The sequence below is a fragment of the Amblyomma maculatum genome, chromosome 6 (assembly GCF_055883805.1).
Source record: "Amblyomma maculatum isolate TAMU_Amacu chromosome 6, ASM5588380v1, whole genome shotgun sequence".
Classification (NCBI taxonomy): domain Eukaryota; kingdom Metazoa; phylum Arthropoda; class Arachnida; order Ixodida; family Ixodidae; genus Amblyomma; species Amblyomma maculatum.
This window is the reverse complement of record NC_139349.1, coordinates 88,197,202-88,217,196: the sequence shown is the minus strand read 5'-3', so window position 1 is coordinate 88,217,196 and position 19,995 is coordinate 88,197,202. Positions and strand designations below refer to the sequence as shown.

Genomic DNA, 19,995 nt, shown 5'->3' with positions numbered 1-19,995 from the left:
CAGCAGAAAATGAAAGTTTCGGGCCCGCTTTGTCAAAGGAGGTTCATTATTGCGCACTTCTCATTTCTCCTTTTTCTTTCTTCTTTTGTATTTGACGTTGTGGTGCCTTTTAACGTTGTTTCTGCTTTCTGTGCGGCGAAACCCGATAAGGCGCATTAATTAGGCCGTGCGTCGAGCTGATAGCGGATTTCGCGTGTCAAAAAGGCGGGTTCATATTTCCTCCCGGTATATATCATGCTGCGAAAGTTTTGCGCCAATAAGCAGATAGCTCTGGCTGCAACCGTGAGTTAAGAGCGATGAAATGTGCCCTACAGCACGGTGGGGAGCCGGCAAAGGAGGACAGGCCTGTCGGGAAGTGGCAAGGCGGGGGAGGGGCGCTGTAACGACGGCTCGAGTGGTGCATAATGAATAAACCTCGCCCGTGAAAGAGTGCCTGTTACAGCAGCAAGACACGCCACTTTTTCCCGTGTACGCGAGTGCGCTGCAGCTGCCGGTGTTCAGTAAGTACATTGCGAGACAAGCGCTTCGTACACGGCTTCAGATAAGCTGTTCTAACATAGAACATTTTATCTCTTCATGTTTTGCCCGAACCTCCTTGCATATCACAGGGTGATGTCAACCTCGATTTATTTTTTTATTCCCCGCGAACTAAAAAATAGGCTATCTAATTGAGGCATACGGCAATGGAAGCTAGTAGACTCGTGTAGAACATGGTACTTATCTGCAAATAATTTATCCAGATGTAGTTCCGTGATCTGTTTGAGCAGCCGAGTGAATGCTTACAATTCTGGCCGATATCTGCTCACGAAAAATCGTTGCGAACTTTAACGGTTGCTACAAACCGGTGGGTTCCTCGTTTGCTTCATGAATACTTCATGAGATAAAACTGTTTGGACATGGAACGGGTAATCCGAATTATGCTCTTTAAACTCTGACATCCAGATATCGCGCTATCGCTAAGAGTGACAGTGCAGTTGCCAGAATATTGAGTATTGAGAAGAATATTGAGCATTCAGTATTGCACCACACTTCAAATGAAACACGTGTTTAAGGACCACACGAACTGTGTCATATCAATGGACACTGAACAACTTTCAAAGCCTTGCAAAATGTTTGTAAGCCTGTTTGCTGTTAAAAATTGTCACATAATTTTTTAGATGTTACAATTTGCAATTAGCGCCCATATTACTAACCTAATCACGACTTCATTTCTCAATCAGATTTCAGCGTTTACAATAAAACATTTCTTAGAAATATTATAGTTTGGGAATCGCTGATGGAAATAAACAAAAAAAAGGACACAAATCACAAGATATCAATAACGCATGATGATAAAAGAAGGTAGAACAAATGCGTGTCAACTGAAACAACCATATGCTCAGATGTATTAGCCTAGCGGCCGCACCTAGTTCGGCAATCTGGGTAAATTAGGCGCATATTTATATCACTGGAGATACATCGTAGATGTTTTGCAGAAAAAAAAAACTAAAGTGAAAAAAGGTAATTTTTCTTGTCGTTAATGCGTTTTCAGTGTGAACTGCAGACATTAGACTGGTATGTCCTCCCCCCCCTTCCCCAATTCTGGAAAATAAAGGCACTTCTTTCGATCGCACTTCCACAATTCGGGCTCTATTAGCTTGAAAAAAAAAAATGCATTGCACTAGGCAGGACGAACATTAATTTGAAGTGCTATTCTGCGCGAAGCTCGGATGGGAGAAGAGTCAACATACAAAGACACGACCACTGATTCTGCGCGCTCATTTTTATCCCGTCTTGGAATCGCAGTTATGAACAACCAATCAACCATCAAGCAACACTTTGATTTGAAGGCATCGGAGATGAATTGGCTTGTTGAAAGTAAAACTTGCATTCATGCATTATCCGCAGCTTTTGGACAATTGCTTAACCATGTCAGAATCTCCTAATTTTAGAAGGTCCACTCGGGCAGCTTCAAATGCAAAGGGCGTGAATGTTCATCAAACACCCAATAAAAACAACTCAATCGTCTCCGGTCACAAAACATCTTGATTTCGCTCGAATTGCCCCGATGCAAAACGGTAGATGCATCATAAGCGGTCGACGAATAATTATGGGAATAACCACCGTAAGGTCATTAGACTGTATCTTCATTTTTCAGTAGGAAAAATGAAAGAGGAAAGGAAAGAGAAATAGGAAAGAGAAATAGGAAAGAGAAGTCTAAACGCCGTCGAGACTTTTTTTAGTCGGCTTAATTCCAGCCGAAGAAGAGCTGTGGGCATCCACAAAATAACAGGAGAAAGCGCTACCGGATTATGGACTTCTGGGAAATGATGTTCGCAGTGAGTTCTCCGAACGATGCCAAGCGAATGGGTCAATATATTGGAAGCGATAAGAGAGCGCCTGTAACAGCTCTTAGCCCATAGGTTCGACATTTGCCGTTATCTTGGTTTTCTTTATATATTTTTTGATAGAATCCTCGCGATATCGAGTAATTGATAGAATTCTCGCGATATCGAGCAATCACCAAGGAGCATGCCGCGAAGTCTGATCTTCAGCCTGTTGTCTTCTTTGCCGCTCTCTTTCAGCCGATATTTGAAACAAAGAGGGAAATGACTCTATGCCTTGCGCACTGCGCCGGACACACAATCGCGGTGCCGATTTCGCTATATGTTGCTCTGTTTTCAAGTTTCCTTCTCAAACGTTTCATACTCTGACGTAAAATCGTTCCGTTATTAATTGCGCTCGGATACGCGCTGTGCGCGTTGCGCGCACGAGCTTTCATCGATCGCCGGGAATGACTGCCGAGCGTAACGATTTGGAATCTCGGGCGGGATATGTAACTAGTTTCGCTCTAGTTCCGAAGTTTCTGCACAGTTGCTCGGCCGCACCGTGTGCGCTCCTTTCCAACCTGTCCGAACAAGAGTGTATAGTGAACGAGTATACACTGCCTCCCGGTGGCTACAGATAAAAGTCTCGTTTTACGGCAGAAAGTATCATTACGGTTCATGTACTTTCCCCGACACAGAAAAGTCAGCAGATCTCACTTCTGAAGTTAGAACAGCGGAATCGGATGTCGTGTAAAACTCCGCAGTAACTTACAAAATCGAAGTGTATAAAAGTACCAGGTGTTTAGAGACACGTACATTTTGAAGTTTTGGCTACTATAACATTTTAAGTATTACAGGTAACGATACCTAACTCCTGAAACTGCACTTTCATTTGAAATTTTCGGCTAATATAACATTTAAAGTATTACAGATAACCACACTTAACTCCTGAAACTGTAGTTTCGTTTTCTCGCAGACGGCATATTTGCCGCCCTTATTACATGCGTTGAGCATTACCAGAGGAAACACGAGACTCCATTTATGCATCTCTGATGGACAGAACGCCGGAAACGATATTTGACTTCACACGTAAATTACTTGTCGGTCGCATATAGGCTGATGATATTTTCGCACTTCAGTGTTCAGTTTTCATCAGGGACATGATCATTTATGCATTGCCTGTCAACAGCGGGGAACCTAACTACCGAAGTAAACGCAGCTTTTACTCGTGCCGTGCGTCGGCCGGCCATTTCAACTCTGGCAGGAATTACTCGCTCAATAAAAGTCCCATTTTCGCAGTACAAAAGCCGGAGTCGGGAGCTGCGTGTATATCGAACACCGCGCAAAAGAGAGCGCAGCAGCGGGTTCTCGTGTTCGCAAAAGGTTTTTCCGACAAGGTCCTCGCACGAAACCACAACGACGCCCAACACAGGCCCCGTCGCTCTAATTTCAGCCAGCCAAAAGAGGAGAGCCCGTGCAGAGCGGGACGCACGGGGCGGGCGTTATCGCTCAGCCGTGGAACTGCTCACATGCCTCCGTCACCGCCAGAGCCACCTTGTGGATGCCTTCTTCCGGCAACAACTGCGCAAACAAAATCGATGTCCTGCCACTGCGTACTGCGGGCTTTCCATTAAGGAACAGGAAACACGTACGCGCGTGGCTAGTTCCAGGCCTCCACAGAGCGAGCGACACAGAAAACGAGTCCGGAAAGGAAGCAAAGCGCCATCGTGTAGTAATAAACTAAACATCCGAAGAACGCTCACATATATACCTATATGCGCCTGTGTGTGCAAGCTTTTGCGTGAAAGGGCGCGCTGTTTGCCAAGACCTGTGCGCACACGCCTATTGGCTTAGTAGCTTCCTAGCGCGCATTCTCAGCACACGCAGTATGCTTCCGTGATACCCGACAGGGTCGTTCTTGTTTTGTTCTCTTATTTATATGCAAGTCGGATAAGTATGCAAAGCAAACGAAAACACTCCAGCTTTGCAAACTGAACGCGGATTTTTGGCACGACAATATGCTGGGACAGAAAGGTAACACGCAGAAATTGCCTCGACAAAAAAGACACGGACTGTTCAGTTTTATTGATAACATTGAACTTATCTCTTTTCCAAGCTGTACTTACCGTAGCTGTACTCATCCCTGTAGAACTATACAGTACGATACTTGTTATTACAGTAATCAGCACTTATTCTATATATCCAACAGGGAGCATTATGTTCTCCTTTCTGCAATTAGCTAATCAACTAGCTTTCAGGTAAATACTATTATGCTCCTAATTTTCCAATGTTCAGCACTACAAATCGACACACGCAAAAAAAAAAAAATTGACATTGTTTTCAAAGTTGTCAATTTATTCTGCTGTATAAGAACGTTAGAAAAACGTAGCACATTGTACGCACGCTGTCGAAGTTGCAGCCACCCTTGAAACACCCTTACGCAAACCTGTAAACACCACGAGTATGAGTATGTAGCTCTAAGGCGACTTCTTGATGCTGTCTGTATGCAGTGCGAAGCGTTACTTCATCCCAGCTTCTTAAAGGGCTCCTGAAACCGTACTTGCGGTTATATATTCTAGAGGAGGAAATCTATATTAGTGACCCTGATGAGTATTCGAGCCAAATTTAAAAGCTTTGCATCCAGACAATTATTTACAAATAATTCTGAAAACGTGCTCCTGGTGACCGCTCACAACAGCTTAAAGCGACACGCTCCCCTGCACAACCGTCCAATATGACCCAACCCTTCCCAATGACGTCGTCGGAGCTTGCTGGGTGCGCCCACTTATTGTATGCTCGCAAGCGACGTTAGCGGAACGGGGCATAATGGAGCGCCACCGCGGCATATGATAGAAGTAGCGTCATTTTCGATCGCAGATATTTTCGGGATTCGTGAGGTAGCGTTGCTGAGATGAATGATGGGCTGCCGATTGCCTGTGTGCGTTTTCTTGTTTCAGTAAATACCTTTTCATGGGCCCTCTTCTCTAAATAAAGAGAAGACCAAAATGAAAGAACCCGCGAGGAAAAGTAGTGCGCCAGCTCGAGAGAATTGCAGTCCACTTCGACTATGTGAACGCTCCACTTTAGTGCTGTAGTGCGCCAGCTCGAGAGAATTGCAGTCCACTTCGACTATGTGAACGCTCCACTTTAGTGCTTCTTTATGACTGCCAGGCCTCCAGCTAACACCAAGTACAAGTGTCAGTATTTATATGTGTGGTAACAACGAGCAAATAAAAGCACTTTCTCATCATTGACAATGACAGCTTCTGTCCTGGCTCAGCTCACGTGTATCTGCGTGGGCTGTAGGTGGGTTATAAGCGAGTGCGTGTGTCCACAACAACTTAGCAGTGTAGTCCGAGAGGACATATGCGAGCGACAGAGCAACCAGTAAAGTTAATACTCGATGCCAGCTATACGACTTCATAACTGGCGATTGTACTTGTACCTAATGGCTATTCTACGCAGCTGGAAATGGAAAGATTCCATGTTACGTAGTTTTTATGATTTGTGAGGCACCAACCAGTGCTCTAAACAGTAAAATTAAGCCCCGAAAGTCTAATTCCTACAGCGAACACATTTATAGCATTTATCGTGAATATTGAAAGGTGTGTTCTGTAGCTATTTCAAAAGAAAAGGTATACCTGGCATGCTTTAATTTAAAACGACAGAAAGAATGACATTGAGCGCCTTGTATGGGATTGAACCCTGGCATGCATGGGAGTGATCCAGAACATCAACAGAATCGTTTTTTGGATTGTGCATTGTAGGCATAGTCGGGTCTACATAAAATAAACAATATACTACAGAAAATAAGGCAATCAGAATTGTTTAGAGTCCAGAAAACAGTCATTTGTATTGAAGCGCTTTGCGATTTTTTTCTCGAATTAGTCTATTTTGTCAACCATGTCCAAACGCGTTTTCGTTTTTTTATCTAGCGGTATTCTCAGTTCTGGTAAAAAAAAAAAAAAAAAAAAAAAAGAAAAAAAAAAGAAAAAGTCGCTGGATTGAATGTTGGCGGAAATAGGGAAGAAATACGCCTTAGCGGCGATGTGAGTTCATGTTATTGATTCTCAGGGTGCTTGACAGTAGTATTTTCTACGACAGCTTCTCAATATCCCATGTATAATGCGGGGCAAACATTCATTCTATAATATATAAAAAAATGTTCCTGCACATCTAACACATTTTGTGCGCTGCTGAGACCTAATTGGTGTACCGTGCATTACTCAATGGTCGTATATGAAGGGGAGGGAGGGGGGGGGGGGGCAATGTGATGCAATACCTTTTGGACTCTTCTAAACTTAACGATATTTGTATAAAGTTCTGAAGTATCGGTAAATTCGCCGGTTGTCATGTGCATTTAGACGTCGCTGCTATGCTGTAATCCTAACTATAGAATAAAAAGAGCTCATTTGATATTGAATAAGCCTCTTTGCGTGAAACAGAGTTAGAAAAACACCAACAGAACCTCTGTTACACTCCTCTGTTGAGATACACCTGCATGCACGTTCCTTGGGCCAGTTCTTATGAAATAAAAAAATGTTTACTGTAAAAAAAAATTACGAAGCGCTTGCTAAAACATTTATAGTTGCACTCCTAACACTTTCACATGACAACTTCTATTAGATAATTTATTCATAACCTACATTGGCTGGAACAAGTGAATGCGTCGCCCCGCTCTCTGCAGTTCTGTGCTTGTGAAAAAAAAATGGGAGCCAAACAAATTACGTAGTTTTATTTAGTCATGAGACAATTACACATAAACATAAAAAAAACTAACGTTAGAGCGAAGGGCCACTATTTTTAAGCTCGTGCGCGTAGCTAACCAGCCCATTCATCTTGACGTTAAAGTCGTACCTATAACAAAAATAAAGAAGAATACGATGAATGTAGCCGAACAATGTGAATGATGTATATTTGTCTGGATGCAACCATTTATTTGGCTCTCTCTCTCTCTCTCTCTCTCTCTATATATATATATATATATATATATATATATATATATATATATATATATATATATATATATATATAATTGAGGTTCTTTAGCGTTGAACAGAACGCTGCTTTATCGAGCCCAGAATTACTGACATCATAAAAAGCAAAAGGCGCAGCTGAATCCTGTTTGAGGCCTCTGGCGGTTGCCATTTATGTGGCCAGTTAGGGGTGTCGGGCTTTTAGCAGACACGGCTCTGTAAATTATTGATTGTCGGCACCAATGTATAACACCTTATGCACCGATATTCGGCGTCCGGCTGCCGATGTTGTGTAATAGCGCGAGAGACAACTTTCAATCTGGTAAGCAGACGGGCACAAATGTAACGTAATGTTTTGACCTTAACTGTAATTTACTGCTCCAGAAACGCATAAAAAGGCCCTTTAAACCGAGCTTTTCTGAACTCAACTTCAAAAAAAGAGAACTTCGTCCTGACGACCAGGTTCCTATTGAGAGAATTATTTCTGTCGGGGGTATACGGTATCTGCTGTAAATAGTACGGATGCAATAATTCATTTCAAAAAGAACATTCCTTCTATGATGTGACACCCAAGGTACTTCAGCGGTCTCTGTAGTGAAATCCTTTTCCACCAAGTTCATCTCAACATACTTTTATTTCTTTACGCCGACTGTAGGAGAAGAGGAATCATCGGAAACTCGCAGCATGGGGAATGCATACTATGGAACAAAACGTGCTCTGAATGAAATGTCAGAAGGGCTGCGGCTTGTATGAATTCGGCCACGTACGTGGATGCAAGCTGCGCAGAAATCTCGCCAGGAAACAAACAGAAAACTAAAGCCGGTGAGGAGACCGACTACAACCGGCACCATCGTAATGCACGATTCCATCAGGGGTTGTTACGCCAAGAGAAGTCGTGCAGCAATCGCAATCTGTCCTTCAGCTCAATTTCACATCACCTCCCCCCGGTAGGCGCAACGAACATCGACGATATACTTCACCACGGTCTACAAGAGGGCGAACCGTTCGCGTCTCCCACCAAACCATTAATAGAATGGCTTCCTCTGCTTGGGAGGTGGCCGCTGCGCTCTCCGTGCCTGGTGCCGGGCTGCAAATGGCCGGTCATTCTAATGACCCCCTCGCTCTTCGCTTTCTGGGCGGTTTTAGGGAGGATAGGGAGATGGGGGAGATGGGAAAGGAGGGAAGCATAGAAGGGAAGTAACATCGCAGCGTCCACTCAGAGACGACGTGTTGACTTTGGCCCAACTGATAACCGTCGACATTGAGCGCAATTAAACTGAGGAAGAGGATGAGGGGGAGAGATAGCCATTACGGGAGATGACGTCCAATATCGTAAAAGGAATGAATCACCCTTGTAATTTCGCCCGGCATTTGCGTGTGCCTGTGTGGGCATGTGCTCTATGCTCCCACCGCCTCGAATACACGGTTCCCATTTATTGCATTAAGGGTGCAGTTAATTTTAGGTGAAAAAAGCAATGATCTGGTTGTATAGGCGCTTGGGAAGGCTACAAACCAACAGCCCTACGCTAATCGATCGGGCCAGTCTACTGACACCCTCCAGGGTTAGATGGCGGCTCCCCCAAAGCACCCCCGATAGGTGCACCTTCGTGTACCGATTGGTAAAAAATCCATCAATCACCTACGAACCTCCAGCCACCATTTGCCTACTCACTCTACCTACCATACGATCCACTGTTCAGCTACACATCCACCTTAACCATCCAGAAGGCCTTCACCTGGCATCAACAATCCATCACAACAGCATGCAGCAAAGTACCAAAAGCAGCAGTAAAATCGAATTAGAAGATGCAGCCGAAGGCTATCAAATTAAAAGCGAAATGTACCTGGGCCGTCCAGCAGGTCATCAAGGCGCTGGCCCGGCAGGGAACCAGCGAGCCGGCCACGGCGAGCGGGGACCCACGCCACGCGGCCGATGCCCAGAGGACGACGTAGGCCCCGTCCGGAGCGCGCACGCGCGAGCGCGTGTTCTACTGCAGGCCCCGAATAAACGTTTTACCAATCCAAATATCATTTTGATGTACGCGCACTGTGGTAAGTATGCTCTGAGCAATGAAGAACGTGATTCAGCAATGTGCATAATTTCTGCGGCAGTTTAAAAACTTCACGTTGGACGACAGAGATATCACCCTCAAGTGAATATGTATATGGCATGGCGTTGATACCTGATTACTCTTTTCTGCGGATACATACCAGAGATGCTATACTTATATAGAGCATTTAAAATTTAAGAACAGCAATGAAAGAAAAGCTACGCATTTCCAAAACAAGCCCCACCTCTCTCTCTCTCTGACGAGTCAACCAGCTGAAGGACTCATTTTATAAGCTGCTATGCAACTAAGTACAAACTTGTGTCAGCGGACTTCCACATAGCATGCAATTTTTTGCAGACAAGTCTGTAACGTGATGTCTAGTGTTAACGTCTGCGTCCAGCATCTGTTATACGCTTACATGCTATATCATCGATACTCTGTCGCACAGTTTTTATTTTGCGGTTCGCAACAGCTACCAGAGCAGAAGCCTTCCTCTGTAGAATATGTGCTCGGTATCGCCGATAATGGGCGCGCAGCAGCCACTGGACGGGCTGTGCGAGAGGACGGAGGAGGGTAGCGTGCTAATCGCAGTGACTCATTGCTTCATAACGCCCCGGCAATTTTGCCTTCTCCGCCAGAACGAACGGACGCACGCACGCGCGCGGGCTGCATGCGCCTGAGTGCGTCACGCACGCGCCCAAACACAAATATCGATTGTTGGGCGTGGAGTCCATTGGCTATTTGAAAACGTGAGTGCCTCAGACAGGCTCCCCAGAAGTAAGGCATGTGTTACGTAGGCAAAGAGTGTTGAGGATGTGAGGGTGGAAGGCGAAAGGAAAGGAACGAACCCAGGGGTGAGGAGGAGCTTTACAGAGGCCGACTCATCTGCCCGAGCTGGTCGCGTGGCCCTTTCCTTCCTTCCTGGGCAGCTGCCGAACTGCTGCTGTCAGGCCGTTAACCGACCCCCTCCCCCTCCCGATCTGAGCATGCCCTTGCAGCTGGCTCTAAGAGCTCGCGATTGGCAGTCCAGTGGTGCATGCAACCTTCCTTCCCCACTTTTCCCCTGGCAGCTTGTTACGCAGTAAAACGAATTTAAAACATGCATATTCTGCCCCACCCTCAGAGCCGCTTTCTTTTTACGTAACGAATACAAAATCGAAAGAGGTATAAATACAGCTTTGAGCTTGTTTTTGTCATAGGAAAGTAAAACTGCCGCCTTAGTGTCATCTGCTCTTCGAATGAACGTTAGTAAAATTCGCCGGCGGTATTCATAGTGACTGTAAAAGTTTCGTTTTTTCTTCATATTTCTTTTTTTTTTGTTGTTGTTGGGGAGGGGGAAGAAGGGGTGCTTTATAGCTTAGGAAAGAATACCAACGTTTGAAATTCGAGGCTGGCGACGGCGCCAGCCACTACTTAGGACAGGTAGTTACTAAGGACAGGTACTAACCGCAGATCTGAACCATGAAAAGGAAATAACAAGAAGAATAAGATTGGGATGGAGCGCATTTGGCAAGCACTCGAAGATTATGACTAGCAGCTTACCGGTATCGCTAAAGAGGAAAGTATACAACAGTTGCATCTTACCTGTACTCACCTACGGGGCTGAAACGTGGAGGCTAACCAAGAGAGTTCTACTGAAGTTGAGGACAACCTAGAGGTCTATGGAATGAAAAATGGTAGGGGTATACCATTAAGAGATAGGAAGCGTGCAGAGTGGGTCCGAGAAATAACTCAAGTTACTGACATTCTAGTGGAAATCAAGAAGAAGAAATGGGCATGGGCAGGACATGTAGTGCGAAGAGAGGACAATCGATGGAAGCTTAGGGTAACAAACTGGATTCCAAGGGAAGGAAAGCCTAGCAGGGGGCGGCAGAAAGTTAGGTGGGCGGATGAGATTAAGATGTTCGCAGGGGTCAAGTGGATGCAGCTAGCACAGAACCGGGTTAAGTGGAGAAATATGGGAGAGGCCTTCGCCCTGCAGTGGGTATAGTCAGGGCTGATGATGATGATGATGACGGATTGTTAGCTGTAATTAAAGCTTTTGCGCTTTATTTTGTTTAAAAATAACTGAGCCTGATAAGGTATTTCTTGACTCACTGTGGTTCGGTGTTAACTACAATAAAGGTTTCACGTTGACCCAGCCCTAAACTACACATAATCTTTATTTGCATTCAGCACGTATATGTGCATAGAATATAAATATTATGATTGTAACTATCTGATTTAAATTTATAAGCGCCATGTTGTTCTTTCTTGCTTCTTTATTCCATTCAACCAGAATTGGTGCCTGTGATGGTGCAAATTGGACCGAGTCGGTGAGCTCGCTGCAACCGTCACCTACTGCTGAAAGTGGGCCACAGAGCAAATGCAACAACTTTCTTTCGCTCAAACCTTGATTGAGAGTAGCACATTCGTGCTACTCTCCCTTTAAAAGATCAAGTCTGGCGCCATGACAGCTCACAGCCTCCAAATATCCTTGTGTGCTATCTTCCTCTTCCTGTGGAAAACACTAAAAGGGCAATTTAAAACCAATAAATGAAGCCTGTTCACCGAAATCACATGGCTGCAAATTAAAACAGTGGCCATCGCATATGCCCTATTAAAACACTAAACAGTTGTGCAATGCTACAATATAATCACTTCAAAATCCGCTATAATATATCCACACTATAAGCACTTTAGAATCCGCTAGCTAGGGCAATAATATGCTATCCTATTATTGCGAAAGCTTCATTACATTGTTTGTTGAGCGTTTGGCATCTGCATTTTTCTTCAGACTACTTTTAAAGCTGCACGTGGTTTGCAGACAGCCACCACAATATGCCTTATTTAAAGGTTTCAGTCAGAAAAAGCTACAACCTCAAGCCACGTGGACATGAAGGCAACAAGTTAAGCTCCCTTTTTGCTTTAGCATAATGCACAAGGATTAAAAATAGGATATTTAGATAGAGAAGAAACTTGTCAATGATGACCACGAAAAGGTCCCAGATTGTTGACCTGCGGGTGGGAAAAAAGAGGAGGGATATAAACAAAAACAAGAAAAAAATACAGCTGACAAAGGAAGAAAGTTTGCAGACTTTTCGCGCAAGACGCAGCCAGAAACAAAACGGTGCCTTGAATGCGTGTGGACAAACTCTGCTCCTACTGTCCGATAATTTTGTTCTTCTTCAGCGAGCAATGGTCAAGGGTTTTCACGGTATGATCTTAGCGTTTTTCTTTGCGCGCTAATGCATTAGAAATGCTTAAAATAACCGTCGGTTGTCGTGATTGAGCTCCGAAGGGGGAAGATGAGAAATCTATTGCTTTACTCGCTGTAGGTTGAACATGTAAGCGGTGACGTGAAACAAGAAACGAAAAGATTAATGCTATTAGTATAGGCCTACACGTTCTGCGATTATGAGCGCCACAATTCCTGCTAAGCGCCCGCTCATCCAAACCGAACTTTCCATTCGGAAAAGCGCCAAGCGTTGTAGTTCTGCGCTAATGGCAACGTAGGAATTTCGATGGCCCTACTGCAGGCAACAGAACTCGTGAGAGCTCCGAATTAGTCCCACAAAGGTACAATGACCAGTAGCAGCATCCCGAATCATTTGCACGCAGTTAAGATATGAAAGATAATTGAGATCATCCAAAGTAGTCGAGTAACATCCCAAGTTTTAGTAGACCTTATGTGTAAGAATACAAACCCGTAAGAGTCCACGCAACCGATGTGAGACGCCTATTCAGGAAACATATAGATCTTTTACTTGGCGAATGAAGAAGAATTTGGAACTACTAAGCCCCTCGTAAAAGCTGCAAAGCTTCCTTTTTCATCCATGAGGCAACGCTTTGGTGGACTACAGTAATTAACTACTCAAATATCAGGAAGATGAGCTAATGAGTCTTTGAAGTTCGTCGTTACACAGTGGACTCGACGCGATATTTGCGACAAAGACTTACTTTGTTTCATTGCGTAATAAACTGTGTCACTTTTCTTAACGTGGCCGTACACACCAGAGAAATGCTCATTTATGTCGGTGCCCCTTTCTTGCAAAGAGGCGACAAAATATGAACAGCGTTTAAAATCTACTGTAGCATTTCCGCTTCAGAGAGAACTCTGCACCCAAAGAAGCATTCATAATTAACTCCTGTGATGACAAGATTAAAAAAAAAAAAAAAAAAGCAGGCATATATCTCTTTAGTACTGACCACTGATTTATCAAGTTTTCAAAGGACCCGGTTGTGTGTTGGAGTTTGAGGGGGAAAAATGAGTATCGTTTAAAGAGAGACATAGAGAGAGAGAACTTTTTCTTTTCTCCCTTCATGTCAGAATGGCGGTCTTCTTGTTCAGAATCCAATTGCAACAAAGATTAGGAACAGAGAATGTTTAACCACAGCCAAGTCATTAGCCAGATGCACCATTTATTTTTGCTAGTATCGTGGTTCCTATGCCTTTACGAGCACAGCAGACAGAAAGCCGCTGCAAAACGTCTAAGCGATCTGCAACTAAATGAATAGTTAAGCATAACCAGCTGATAATTCTACACTAGACCTATATCACGATAAATATTGCAAAACGATATTACATTGATGTATAATTAATCACCTTACTCTGTATTATCAAACCAGAATATTCCTAAGCACCCTTCCTGCCATATTTTTTTGTCCTGTTACACCTAATCCCTTCCTCTTTTTTATTCAAATGACGTCTGTACAATTTTTACCTTGAAAATGGAGCATCAATGTTACGGCATTGACACGCTCAGAAATGTCAAACCTTAATGAAGTCTAATAGTATCCCAGGCGTGCATTTATTAGAAAAGTAAGCTCTGTGGTCAAGAAAGAAGCAAGGTGGGAGCAAGGCATGGCGCTATTAAGGTCTTAAAGTTGCCTCTTCCAGCCTTACTTTCTCCTTTCTTCTTACACTCTACAGCGACTCACAGGAGATTTTTCTCATCCCATCTTTACATGCCTTTTCATTTTTTCCTAGAGAGACCTTTCCAGGCTTCCGGGACAAAGCAGGCGTCTGCAACACCTGTGGTGTCGTGTGCGACGCTTCTTGCCCCAAAGTTAGCGATGTAGAGGAGAAAAATCTTGCTGCTTTTCGCTTCGTTGTTCCCTCGGCCGTTTCTCTCTGCTCTTTGGCTATGAGAGATGAAGCCTTGGTGCTCGTGTAGAAACAATTAGAAAAAAAAAAGGAGAAATGCTCAGCCATTAGGTAAGTGAGGTTTCTTAGGAAACATTAGCTTAGCCAATAGCAAATCTTAGTTCCATTCTTTTCTTTTTTTTTTTTTTTTGCTTAGTGGCGAACCAGACGGGCACAAGGAATTGTAGCCTTGACACGAAAATAAGGTTAAGTCATCAAAACGTACGTCGGCAACAATCCTGGGCTCTGTAGTCTGAATATTTTTATTCTTATTTCTTTTTTTGCTTTAGCCCTAACATTTCTGTGCTGAAAAACTGACTTAACAATCTAATTTATCTTTAAACGTCTTAACTTGTGTTGGAGATTGAGAGGCGAATCAATCGCATAACCTTTGCAGATGATTAGTCTCTAATCAGGCTAGATTTTTCCCTCACTGTGCTGTGCCGTTTGCCCGATTCAATAGTTAATATCTTAATTCCCGCTTAGCTGATAGTACGTTGCCGCCGGTTATAGAATTGTAGAGAAGACGCGTTACAAGTGTTTATAATTTCTTTTATATTTATGCTCCGTTATATGTATTATACCAGCAGTGTGAACAAAAAATCCAATTATAAAACCTTTCCTTGTCTTCTTGCGTTGAAGGACAAGGAACCAAACGTCCATGAAATGTAAGATAAAGATCAGACAGCCGCAAAGATCTGGTAATGAATCGGAGGCAACGAAAGGAATTAAGATATTTTGGCGGTTAGTTTCTTTGGAAGACAAAGGCTTCTTGACTAGTCAAGAGGAGAGCGGGAACAGTCTTATATGTCACAAAATTCAATTTTCTCGATGCCGTAGGAACCAACATCAAAGCGAAAGGTTTCAATACTTCAACAAAGTGAGCGAAATTCCGTTCAAGTGTGGCAGGCACAGGCATTCGCTCCGAAGCGAAGCTTCATAATTGAAGGAGTATTCGCAACCAGCGTCAGAGAGTACAAAGCGCGGACGATGGAAATTGACACTCTCGGAATCCGTTATGTGATTGCCACACAAACACTCAAAACAAACAAAATACTAATGATATTAGCAAAACACTACTAAAGAGGGCGGCGCTGTTACTGTCAGATGTTTTACACTTGTCTCTTGTTTCCTTTGCGTTCAGTTTGCCATAGTCAGTCTGCGTTTACATTTAAAGCTTTGCAAGGTGACCTCTATTGCATAGCGTCTTAAAGGGGCACAATTTGTTCCACTCACGTACCGTACGGTTGCTCCTTGTTGGCCGGCCGCTGCAGTATCCGACACTGCACCACTACCGTACACATCCAGACGCGCACAGCACAGGTGAAGAACATCCTCCGCAGCGTCCGCCCACGGCCCGGCTTCTCTCCTGCAGCCGGTCGCCTCATGCTGCCGTGACCGTGAACAAGGTGGATGTCCGCACAAGCCAGCGACCGATACACGGCCGCGAAAATGCGAACGAGTCAGTCAAGTGTCTCGGTATGACAACGATAAGTGTAAGAGAAGATCGACGACACCCACACTCGCAGCCACACACTTGGAAGACCGCCGGCCAGCACGATCCCCCAGTCTACTGGACCCCGAGGGTGATGTTATTTTTCAGAACAGGAGAAAATCTAGCAGTCAGTATCCAAGTGAAACACCGTGCGGAAAACACAGGGCCGAAAAGTATGCAGATTCAATGCGAAGAGGTGGTCTCTGGCCCGACGAGGCGAACTTAGAAACTATCGCGCAAGACCAGCGGCTTCGAAAAGAGCGCGGACGATGAGACGACCATGGAAAGAGGAGGAGAACTGGTGACGGGAGCGCGAGCCTTTCCCAGAAGAGGGGTCGTCAAAAGCGCGGGAAGCCAACCGTCCGTGTAGTATTCGGCGGCGAAAAAAAAATAAAGAAAGAAAGCACCGACGGCGGCGGCGAAAGCGTGCGAGGAGCGGCGATGAGGTGCCTCTATTCCCCGAGCCGGCTCTCACTGCTCTGGCAGGGATCGATGCCGAGCGCTGCCGAATATCGGCCGGGAGCGCGCGCTTTTCCGCCGGCGCCCCCGCAAGGCGACCTCTGGACAAGCATTTCGGCGCCAGCGGGTAAGGTGCGCGCGCTTTCCACCGAAGGAACAGCGAGCGGGAAGCCGAGCTGCTTGCTTTTTCTGCCATCTTTTTTTCGCTACTCGTTCGCCTAGCTTCTGTGTAGCCTTTAGACACCTGTCATGGGAGGTATGCTTAAAGAAATTTTGCTAGAAATATTGTTCACGACAGGCAGTGATCATGAAAAGGGTCAACAAGCATTTCAACGTCAGCAGTGTTAATTCCGTGAAAGGGTAATGCATGTGAATGCATGTATGTTTTAATTACTTGTTTGAGGGGTGGGGAGCTCAAGGTTATACTGAGCGAGTAAATAGATCACAGAAAATAACTGATTTGGGTACAGAAAATATGAAATATTATAATCCTCGACGAAAGGAAAGAGACAATTAATGGCCTAACTCTGAGGGTACACATGACCCACGCCCCAAAAACCAGGAATGGGACGGAGTGAAAGAAGCAAGATAATAAGAGACGTTGTAAAAGATAGACTCAATAATTTAGTAATAGGGAAATTGAAATCCTTTCAACAATCGGTTCGTCAACACGAAGCGGTAGCCCACGGGAGTCAATGAGTGAGTGAGTGAGTGAGTGAGTGAGTGAGTGAGTGAGTGAGTGAGTGAGTGAGTGAGTGAGTGAGTGAGTGAGTGAGTGAGTGAGTGAGTGAGTGAGTGCGCGTGTGTGCATGTGTGCGTGTGCACACGATAAATTTTTCACATATTGGAAAAAACAGTACCAAAAATTAATGTATTTCCACAACTTGCCTACACAGGCCTGTAGACTTCACTGCTTATTTAAAAAAGCTCTCGATTAGGTTTTTAAAGCAGTCTTGATTATTCTTTTGTTAACGCCTGAAAACTTTACAAGGGAAATTATGCCTACACCATTTCTCTTCGTATGTTAAATGCTTTTGAAATATTCCACTCCAGCTGCTTCACAATATCATAAAAAAACGCAAGTTGTTGGTTTTCCAAAGGCAGCTTTATACGTACTCGGTGCGAGAAGAAAACTTCAAAGGCATGTATTCATGATGCATCGGAATTGTTTAGACACTCATCCACAGATACATAACATCAGCTAGAGTTGTCGAGCTTGTTGGCTCGAATTTTGTAATGCCATCATGACAATTGGCAAAAAGACACACAAAGACAGTAGACACGACAGGACGAGCGCAGTGTAACAACTAGTTTATTCAAAAAGGTAACACCTCTTAATATAGGATATGTAAGCGCATGAGCGGTGGATACACACTGCAATATGCCAGGTAAACGTGACACACCATCATATCCTGCAAGATTTCAACAAGGCAGACTCGCTTCCGTATAAGGCGAGGGTTGTATCTCTGAAGAAATTGTGCGTGCTCTTTATCAAAATCGATTCCATTATTTCAAGCGCCACGTGATGCTACCCCCCAGGCTAAGAACCTTGATCACATTCAGTCGTGGCCAGCATTTGCATTTGCGGCAATGTTCAATCAAATTCGTTTTACACTCCCTATTTTCTAATGTGCATTCATGCTTACCTGCACGATCATTAACACAGTGTCCAGCTTGGCCAAGGCAGGTCTTTCCACATGTCAGTGGAACCTCATACACAACCTCATTTGCGCATTCAATATAGGGCGTTCTATGGTTTCGGCGCATACGCTGGGCCTGCATCTCTGGTTTGCTGTGAGGGAGTAGAGTTGGTCTAACTTTACATGTGCTGTAAACACTATGGCGCTTCATACCTTTTGGGCACTCTCTCCAAGTTGTATGCTACCTTATGCATGTACGGTACTTCTACTGGTTACGTACCTTCATTTTGGGCCCTTTTGCGCGCTTTGCCTTCGATTTTATGGAGGACGGTTTCACTTACCGCCGCCAGGGTCGTGAATTCTGTGCCAGCATACAATGAGAGCGAGTTTCTTGGAACAACTCTCCTGTTTGGACAATGTGGACTACCGCTGCTCGATGTCTCCGATACCGATGCTCGATGCCGGCAAGTTGTATACATTTGCAAAATAACTAATCTACTGAATGAGCATAAACACAAACTAGACACAAATATACAGCAAAACTTTTATGTCGACATTTCTGCAGAAACGATATTAACGGCTATAAATAATTGCGTATGGCTCGCAAACCACATTTCAGTTTCAGCAAACATTACGCCATACAGTAAATTTGTCAAATTGTCAAAGAAGTTTGTCAAATTTATTGCTAGATATATTCTGTCACTTTTGTTCTTTTCCTTTCAGTTTCGCGTAAATAGAAATCCGCTCAGACAAAATTTTAAGTTTGAAGATTGTTTTGGATTTGTTTATGGTGCTGAACGTTCCAAGACAACTCTGGCTATGGCAGACGCCATAGTGGAGGGCTCGAAAAATTTTCACTATCAATTTTTCGTTAACGTGCACCGACATCGCACAGCACACGGAGGCCTTGCTTTTCACCTCAGTGAAAAAACGAACGCCGGGACCGGGATTCAATCCGGCACACTTCGCTACAAAAGTCGACCGCCCGAACTACTGCACCGCCGAAGTGGGCAACTAAGAATATGAAGACTAACGAAATAAGTCTAGAGACGAGCAAGTCGATTTTCATTACATTACGTAAATTGTGGTAGCAAAAGGCAGTGGTTAGCGTTCGACACGAAGGCCAATCTTGAACTGCCATTGAAAGCTGCTGCTGTGGCGCATGCCTCACAGCTCAGGGAACAAGAGAAATCCTGTTGGTTTCAAAAGCTCTTGTTCGCGGATACTTGAAAGTGTATTCAGGAGACTCGTGACGCCCAAAGTTGGCTATTTAATGCCAATATTAGGAACGAATGGAAATAAAAAAATCGCTACTTTCAAACTATTTCGGTTATTGTACCCGCATTTATTAAGGAATTTATTAAACATCAATGAAACTGCGGTTGCCGTTGATAATAATGGCAAAAATCGGAATGCCACATGTTAGCGACCGTTATCAGCAGGATTTATGCTTCTAAGAATCCGGCCTGTGTGGAAGGCGAAACGAGGGCCCTAGATCAATTCGGAAGCCCATGTAGGACACGGTATTTGAATGTAAAAAATATGTCCGGATTCTTTCTGATATGTTTGTCCGAAAATGATAACCAAGGAATTGTTACGCCCTAACTGAAATCCGAACGTTTAGGCACCCTTTGTATTCACTCAACACCCACGAGGAGAGGCACAGTGGATGGAAAACGCTGAGTGCCGAGAGCATTTCTACAATGTTTTCTATCGAAAATTCACCCCTTAACGAACTTAATATTGTGCACTAGGTATGTGATGAAATAATGAAGGCTTGGGTAGTGAATGTTTGGGCCAGTGTATGCGCTAGTTTCTCATTTATACTGGCTGGCCCTGCTGCTTGTAAATCTATGTTATCCATCTCCATTTATGAGATCCCTGACAGGTACAGCAAAAATACCCTGTTGGCGAAGATGGTATACATAAAGAGCACATACGAT

The 19,995-nt window shown here is 44.2% G+C and overlaps 1 protein-coding gene across 1 annotated transcript in view; it reads right to left on the bottom strand.

The window, feature by feature from the left end:
* LOC146186221 (protein turtle-like) overlaps window positions 1-15,846 on the bottom strand; it is a 198,262-nt gene extending 182,416 nt beyond the window's left edge. The window contains exon 1 of the mRNA XM_084608006.1: window positions 15,699-15,846. Within this exon, the coding sequence (XP_084464132.1) occupies window positions 15,699-15,846 (148 nt within the window). The remainder of the gene's footprint in view (window positions 1-15,698) is intronic.
* Window positions 15,847-19,995: the final 4,149 nt, after the last annotated feature.